This window comes from Salvelinus sp. IW2-2015, unplaced genomic scaffold (assembly GCF_002910315.2).
Source record: "Salvelinus sp. IW2-2015 unplaced genomic scaffold, ASM291031v2 Un_scaffold1993, whole genome shotgun sequence".
Classification (NCBI taxonomy): domain Eukaryota; kingdom Metazoa; phylum Chordata; class Actinopteri; order Salmoniformes; family Salmonidae; genus Salvelinus; species Salvelinus sp. IW2-2015.
The window spans coordinates 62,205-71,233 of NW_019943343.1; the positions used below are offsets into that span (position 1 = coordinate 62,205).

Genomic DNA, 9,029 nt, shown 5'->3' on the forward strand with positions numbered 1-9,029 from the left:
TTGTCCCAGACCTGCTGTTTTGGACTCTCTCTACCGCACCTGCTGTCTCTAACTCTGAATAATCGGCTATGAAAAGCCAACTGACATTTACTCCTGAGGTGCTGACCTGTTGCACCCTCGACAACTGCTGTGATTATTATTATCATCATCATCTGACTCTGCTGGTCATCTATGAACGTTTGAACATCTTGGCCATGCTCTGCATAGGCTAACTAGCTACGCCACATAGCTCCTCAGACCCGGCCTTGGTCAGCAGTCGCAGCAACTGATGCTAACCGCTTCGCGGGATCGAAACTCAGATAAAAAGCTAACTAGCTAGTAGTCAAACTTTCCAATAGACTTTCAACATTTTTCCAAAAACAACAAACTTTGTCCCAAACGCTGCTATTTTTCTTCCAACAGGGTAGATATTTGTTGGGACTTTTGTCAGGTGATTAACTTGAAAGATGTTTAAATTTTCACTATTGGAACCCTGTTACAAATAAGGGAATAGGGAGACTTTTGAAGACACACTCGTTGGGATAGCTCATGGGGAGCGAGACAAAACACAAAACGGAAACCAACGATACGAAACACTGCCGCTCTTTATTCTGCCTCACTCCAAACTGTAATATATACACATGGCATGCCACATCAATACAGGAACTGACTAAATACACAATCGATAACACTTAGAATCTGCTCTGAAAAATGGGAGGTAAACAACAAACAAAAAAAACTAGAGATTAAAAGAAAAGATCTGTGTAAATTGATAGATTAATCTGTTTCTTTTTTTGATAGACTTGAGAAAAAAAAGTGACATGTACTGTCCAGTAAGTAGATAACGGGCTATGCAGTCTAAAAAAGGGACAGGGAAGGAGACCGAGAGACAGGGAACAAGAGGGTGAGAAGAGAGAACAGGGAAAGGGCTCAGGGGTGAAGTTTCCCACTTAGCTACAGATCTAGAATCAGTTTCTCCTCCCCCAAAATCCTAACCTCAAACGTTAGTGGTTGACCCAAGATCAGCGTCTAGAGGCAACTTCACCCTATAACCTCTAGTGAACCATGCAGGTGGAACTGCTCTGAAATCAGGTACGAAAGAAATCCAGTCTGTTGTTGATGGGGAAATCAGATAACAGTATTTCAACAATCTGTCTTACAAGACAGTGTCCTTTCACAAGCATTGTGCCCTGGACACCAAAGGAGTGAACTTCAGATCCATATGAGGGAGAACCAACGTAAGATTTATTTATAAAAACATAGAAATAACTAATAATAAAAAATAAAAACATTTGAAGTACGACTTTGCACATAATAACGCAAAAATAAAAAAGGTGGACAACTTTCTTCTAAGAGAGAAACTTGGAAAAAAAAAAAGTAGTCTTCTCTTAATATATCCTATCAGTTTTAAAATGGTGGTTCTGACTGACTGAGGGGTCTTCTCTTAATATATCCTATCAGTTTTAAAATGGACAGTCTCTAGTGTCCCCTCTCACACTTACACCTCACACACACTTACTCTCACTCACACACACACACACACACACACACACACACACACAGGGGTAGAATTGCCAACCAACACATGCAGGTGGTTCTGACTGACTGAGGGGTTAGGCTATTAGATCATTAGACCAGGCCCCCCTTCCTCTTCCTGTAGTTCATTAGACCACGGCCCCTCCTCTTCCTGTAGTTCATTAGACCACGCCCATATTCCTGTAGTTCATTAGATCAAGCCCCTCCTCTTCTTGTAGTCCTCCAGGTTGAGAGATCTGCGTGGAGCACCGTCCTTTACTGCCAAGGTGTTAGCGCTCACCGACAGAGACTTGGCTTCTGAAAGACACCGGAAAAACAACATTAGTATGACATATCCTGTTACAGTTCAGGTGTTGGGTGAAGTTGTCCCTAGACACTGACCTTGAATCAGTGCAGCTTTTCCCCCCCACTAATGGTTAACGTTGGGATTCGGGGAGGGCAAACTGATCCCAGATCTGTACCTCTGGAAAACTTCACGATGGAGGAGGATACTAGAAAGCAGGATCAAGACAGCTACTTGCCTAAATATTCTGAAATTATTATTATTTTTTTTTTTTTAGAAAGACAAGTTTGCAATTGGCGGCATGGCCTAATGGACTCAAAACACATAACTAGCTTTCTTATTGAAAAAATAAAATAAAAGTTAATTCTGGTTGTTTATCGAAGTTAGCTGGCTAACTAAAGATGAGAATCTTTCCATTTCAAGACRCTGCACAGCTATTTTCAGGTCTCTCCAGAGATGTTTGATCGGGTTCAAGTCCGGGCCACTCAAGTACATTCAGAGACTTGTCCTGAAGCCACTCCTGCGTTGTCTTGGCTGTGTGCTTAGGGTCGTGGTCCTGTTGGAAAGTGAACCTTCGTCCCAGTCTGAGGTACTGAGCAAGCTTTCATCAAGAATCTCTCTGCACTTTCATCTTCCCCTCGATCCTGACTAGTCTCCCAGTCCCTGCCACTGCAAAACATCCCCACAACATGATGCCGCCACCACCATGCTTCACCGTAGGGATGGTGCCAGGTTTCCTCCAGATATAACGCTTGGCATTCAGGCCAAAGAGTTCAATCTTGGTTTCATCAGATCAGAGAATCTTGCTTCTCATGGTCTGAGAGTTTAGGTGCCTTTTGGCAAACTCCAAACGGGCTGTCATGGAAGCCACTTCTCAGTAAAAGGCACGTCTGGTCACTCTACCGTAAAGGTCTGATTGGTGGAGAGCTGCAGAGATGGTTGTCCTTCTAGAAGGTTCTCCCATCTCCACAGAGGGAACTCTGTCAGAGTGACCATCGGGTTCTTGGTCACCTCCTTGACCAAGGCCCTTCTCCCCTGATTGCTCAGTTTGGCCKGGYRGCCAGCTCTAGGAAGAGTCTTAGTGGTTCCAAACTTCTTCCATTTAAGAATGATGGAGGCCACTGTGTTCTTGGGGACCGTCAATGCTGCAATAATGTTTTGGTACCCTTCCCCAGCTCTGTGCCTCGACACGATCCTGTCTTGGAGCTTTACGATCTCATGGCTTGGATTTTTCTCTGACATGCACTGTCAACTGTGGGACCTTATATAGACAGGTGTGTGCCTTTCCAAATCATGTCCAATCAATTGACTTTACCACAGGTGGACTCCAATCAAGTTGTAGAAATATCAAGGATGATCAATGTAAACAGGATGCACCTGAACTCAATTTCGAGTCTCATAGAAAAAGGTCTAAATATTTATCTAAATAAGGTATCTTGTATACATTTTGCACAATAAAATTCGCTTTGTGTAATATTTAATATTTATTTAACTAGACAAGTCAGTTAAGAACAAATTCTTATTTACAAGGACGGCCGACCCCGTCCAAACCCGGACGACGCTGGGCCAATTGTGCGCAGCCCTATGGGACTCCCAATCACAGCCGGATGTGATACAGCCTGGAATCGAACCAGGGACTGACGCCTCTTGCACCGAGATGCAGTGCATTAGACCGCTGCGCCACTCGGGACACCATGATGAGGACATTTTTTTTTTTTTWATCCATTTTAGAATAAGGCTGTAACGTAACAAAATGTGGATAAAGTCGAGGGGGTCTGAATACTTTCCGAATGCATTGTATGTAGAATTATATCAATTAAACAAATTGTATAACATTGAAGTTCGTAAAATGACAAGAATTTTTTTTAAATTGAATTTGACTGGCCAATGCCTTTATGAACCCTGCTTAAACAATGTATAGTCCTAGGCCTGTTGTTGTATAGGTGAAGTTAAGGGCCAATTTTGTATATATTCACATATATTCCTCTAAGTACACATGTGAACTGCATAAAAATCATTTAAAATCTTTGTTTCAAACCATTTTTAAAAACGTTGATCCCAATGTCACACCTTGGCCCCATTATTTATATAAAAAAAAGACCCTCGTATCTTAAAACATTTCAACCGGGGACCGACGCGTATCAGTGAATCTTTACATTCCTCTGACTAACGCATTGATCCTGCTGTGTAGTATAGTATAGTATAGACCCCTATGGTCTACCAGCAGCACTACCGACCCCACACCACAAAATTGAACAATCCCCTTGGAGACGGGTGTTCGACCCGTGAACCCACCACTCTACGCTCGTTAAGTACAAACTCACCTGCATTGGGAACCTGTAGGTCGATCTTGACGTCAAAGTCGTGAACTTTAAAGAGGTCCTCTGATAGGTCGCTGGTGTTCTTAGTCGGGTCGATGACTTTCAGAGCAGCCTGCCCCGCTCCCCTGCCCATCTCAAACTCCAAGTCCATCTCTTTGCCCGACCCTTCTCCGTACTTCTCGTTGAGGTGCTGGAGGATAGCTGCATGGACTGAAGGGTCTCTGGCCTGCCCAAAACACAGACAGACACACAAGTTAATCTGAATATTAGCCTGGCTGCATCCCAAATGGCATCCTACCCCAACAGAGACTTACGTTAGGCATGGTGGAGAGAGAGACTTACGTTAGACACCATGGTAGAGAGAGAGAGAGAGAGAGAGAGAGACTTACGTTAGACACCATGGTGGAGAGAGAGAGAGACTTACGTTAGACACCATGGTTCGGTGGCTAACGTAAGCTCTCTCGGTGTCTAACGTACGTCTCTCTTCGTGTCTAACGTAAGTCTCTCTCTCGTGTCTAACAGTAAGTCTCTCTCTCTCTCTCTAACATAGTGTCAACGTAAGTCCTGCATCTTCCTCCCCCCCCCCCCTTCTTCCCTCTCCACCATGGTGATCTAATGTAAGTCTCTCTCTCTCTCTCTTCCCACCATTGGTGGTGCTAACGTAAGTCCTCTCTCTCCTCTCTTCCACATTGGTGTCTATGAACCACGTAAGTCTCTCTCTGTCTCTCTCTACCATGGTGGTTCTAGAACGTAAGTACTTCTCTCGACCATGGTGGTCTAACTAAACGTAAGTCTCTCTCTCTTCTCTACCAATGGTTGTCCTAACGTAAGTACTCCTACGCTGCGCGCTGGCCTATCTTCTCCACCTAGTTTCGGTGTGTGCGTATACTGAGTAGTCTCTCTCTCTTGCTACCTACCGTACTCAACTAGGGCGTTGGTCGTCCAACTCGTAAAGTTTCTTCTGTGCGCTTACTCGACCCATTTGTTGTTCTACAAGCTCCACGTAAGCACGAGGCTGTGCTCACTCTCTGTCTTGTCTTCAGTGTCTTGAAAACTGGTACTTCTCTCTACCATGGTCACAGGCTGGCCCTATCTGTTCTTCGTTATTATTGAGTACTCGTAACTACAGGCTGGCCTATATATACTAAGTAATCTTGTAAAATAAACTGAGTTGAGGGTAATGACTGTACTCACAGGCTGGCCTTTGTTCTTGTTATAATTGGAGTTACGTGTACTCACAGGCTGGCCTTTCTGTTCTTGTTAATAAATTGTGTACTGTACTCCAGCAAGGCTGGCCTTCTGTTCTTGTTTATGTTTGTACTGTATCCACAGGCTGGCAAATTGGCCTGCTGGAAGGGTGGGCAACAATGGATGTTTGGAGCTCTGTGTCAGATAAACTATCACCCGTTTTTTTTCACAAACACAGCTGTACTGCTGGACTTTATTCACCAGGGCTGACCATTGTATCTCTCCATTGCCTGGCCACCACACAACACACGTTTCCACTATACACACAAGTTTGCTCCTCTTTCCTCATGTGACATGACACACACACACACAGTCACACATCCTTCTTACCACTGAAACGACATACACACACACATTACATCCCACATCTTCACTCTCCTTTCACAATCACACACTGCACACAGACACTATCTCATCACAGTCTCGCCTTCACTCACTCTCATCACATCGCTATCCAACCCACTAGGTGTCCTAAACGTAAGTTTCCACCACTACCACTCTCCACACACACTCACCATCCTCTCTCTCTGCTCCACCACACTAGGTGTCTACGCGTAAGTCTCTCCTCTTCTCTCCCACCATGGTGTCACTAAAAAACGTAAGAATACATCTCTCTCCCATCCACATCTGCTATCGTCCAGCCATGGTGTCTACGCATAAAGTCACCTTTGACTATTAAATGTTTTCATCTACGATACGCCCTTATGCGCCACAAATCTGATCTTTATCTATATTCTCTCGTCCCTTAAAATACAGCATAGAATCTAAGTGAGAGCGAGGTATAACATATCTGTAAAGAATCTGTAGCGGGTGGGTGCGACTGTGGATTTTATTTAACGTACTCTAACTTTTATAGACGAGCAGGGCGCGCGTTATCAGAGGGTTTGATAGCCGTAAAGACGTGAGAGGTCATCCAGGCAAACTCCCCCTCTGTCCTCAGCATCTATGTGCTCTCGGGATCACTATCTCCGCTCTCTAACATCTGTCTCTCTCATAGTGTCTACGTCAAGTTCTCTCCCTCCTCTCCACCATGGTGTCCTAACCGTATAAGTCTCCTCCTCTCTCTCTCTACATGGTGTCTAACCCGTAAGTCTCTCTTCTCTCTCTACCATGGTGTCTAACGTAAGTCTCTCTCTCTCTCTCACCATGGTGTCTAACGTAAGTCTCTCTCTCGTCTCCACCATGGTGTCTAACGTAAGTCTCTCTCTCTCTCTCTACCATGGTGTCTAACGTAAGTCTCCTCTCTCTCCTCTCTACCATGGTGTCTAACGTAAGTTCTCTCTCTTCTCTCCACCATGGTGGTCTAAAACGTAAGTCTCTCTCTCTCTCTCCACCATGGTGTCTAACGTAAGTCTTCCTCTCTCTCTCTACCATGGTGTCTAACGTAAGTCTCTCTCTCTCTCTCTACATGGGTGGTCCTACGTGTTTCTCTCCTCTCTCTCTCTACCAAAGGTGTCTAACGTAAGTCTCTCTCTCTCTCTCTACCATGGTGTCTAACGTAAGTCTCTCTCTCTCTCTACCATGGTGTCTAACGTAAGTCTCTCTCCTCTCTCTCCACCATGGTGTCTAACGTAAGTCTTCTTCTCTCCCTCTCCTCCACCATGGTGTCTAACGTAAGTCTCTCTCTCCTCTCTCTACCATGGTGTCTAACCGTAAGTCTCTCTCTCTCTCTCTACCAATGGTGTCCTAACGTAAGTCTCTTCTCTGCCTCTCCCCCCCCCTCCCCATCACCACACCAATGGTGTCACCTAACTGTAGGTAGTATAATATAACACAGGTGCCTACACACAGATCACACATATAGATATTTATCAGATAACTACTTACTACTTCTTAGTTAATCTGTGACAGTTAAACTGACAGACCAGCTACCTACCTTCAACAACCTGCTTGGTCCCAATTGATCTGGAGGACACAGTGGGTCTGAACACATTTACCACAAGCAGTCATCTGAGGAATAAGTCCTGGCTCCTGGTACTCATATCCCTGCAGGAGAAGAGGAACAAACATGAGTGACCTTGCTGCAGAACGGAACACACTAATAAAATAAATGATAATGATATAATTATACATGTTATTAAGTGTGATACACCGAATTTGCCTTCCCAGTTGGGACTCTTATAGAATAGAATAACTCAAGAACGTTCTCCCTTCTCCGCTTCCGGGATGCCTCACTCTTTTCAATTGAGAAATTGTTTGTTTAACAATCAAGGACTGAATCTGTCCGGCAAGTTCTGAAATCAGACAAGGTTTAACTTAATTACTTAATGCTGGGTCCTAGGAAACAACCACGATTAAAGTATAAAAAACTTGTTGAACCTGAATAAGTTATTACAGCTAAAGGGTAGTGTTGGTTCGGTGGGGGTGCTACTCCAAATGGTATTGTCAACTTTTGGTAAATAGTTTGAAATGTGAGAGACACGGCAAGCTATACCCAGTTCTTTACCTTTTTCACAATCTTCGTCCAATTGCCATGAATCCACAGTCAATTTGGTATCGACCAGTCTTGGGGTCATTTCTCCTTTGTTGGTGCACGGTGCACTCCTGGCACTCGATCTCTGGTACTTTAGAATTGGGGCTAAGAAGAACAAAGTAAAACTCATTACATTAACACATTAACTTCAGGGGAAGCCAGGAGATTTCCACTGTCTCAAACCTACAGGGGGCAACCGAGGATTCCCAGAGACTGTCTCGTAGACACAGGGGAAACCGGGATTCCCAGTATGATGAGCAGACATCTGCGCCTGTTGTCTGATACAGGTTGGAAAGCTCAGGAACCTCCACTGTCCCTCTCTGACATCACTATTGTTGACGCATGGGACCCTTAAATAGCGTATGAGAATTAATTCCTTGTATAACAGCTGACGTACTGGCAAATTGCTATAATTATGGAAAACAGAATCTCTCTACGCGAGTAAATATAGTACAACAGTGTTCATTTTATTAATTTATGTTATAGTCTTAGATTGCACGAACAGTCAGATGAGAGAGCAGATATGTTTGGCTTCCATTAAAACCCGAGTACTTCATGCCTTGTTGAAGGACAAACTTCTTTTGCGGGCTCTGGAAAGAGACAAGAGAACAACACACAACCAGATTGAGAGAGAGACAATCAGACACAACATCCATGCAGACTGTCTAAAAGATCTTTGAGATTTAATCTCAAAGCAAATAAAAACCTCAGCAATTACAAAGATATGTCCCCTAGATAGTAATAGACTAGGTAAAGAGACCATACTATAACATGTAGATAGTCTAGATAGTATAGATCTAGGTAAAGAGACCCATACAACATGTAGATAGTATAGATCTAAGGCAAAGATACTTTTTACCACATTAGATAGTCCTAGAATAGTATAGATTCTAGGTAAAAGAGACTTTAACCACATGTAAATAGTCTAGATAGTAGATCCTAGGCAAGGATACTTTACACATGTAGATAGTCTAGATCAGTATATCTATCTATGGCAAAGATACTACTTTACCACATGTAGATTGTCCTTAGATCGTATAGATCTAGGTAAAGAGACTTTTTTACCACATGTAGAGTAGTCTAGATAAGTATAGAGATCTTAGGTAAGAGCATTTTATTAACGCAGCTACATGTTGGTTGCCTCTGGCAGGAGCAATTTTCCACCCGGGACCTGAAGACGCAGGATGGC

The 9,029-nt window shown here is 43.7% G+C and overlaps 1 protein-coding gene and 1 long non-coding RNA gene across 2 annotated transcripts in view; both read right to left on the reverse strand.

Annotated features, from left to right (window-relative positions):
- Positions 1-1,214: 1,214 nt before the first annotated feature.
- LOC112072658 (RNA polymerase-associated protein RTF1 homolog) overlaps positions 1,215-9,029 on the reverse strand; it is a 27,222-nt gene continuing 19,407 nt past the window's right edge. The window contains 2 exon segments of the mRNA XM_070439878.1: positions 1,215-1,812; positions 4,123-4,345. Coding sequence (XP_070295979.1) covers positions 1,706-1,812; positions 4,123-4,345 — 330 coding nt within the window. The 3' untranslated portion in view covers positions 1,215-1,705.
- LOC139024891 (uncharacterized) lies at positions 6,472-6,913 on the reverse strand. The gene is made up of 3 exons (XR_011476267.1): positions 6,853-6,913; positions 6,702-6,771; positions 6,472-6,581 (listed from the first exon to the last, which is right to left on the reverse strand). It is a non-coding gene; the product is annotated as an uncharacterized lncRNA (long non-coding RNA).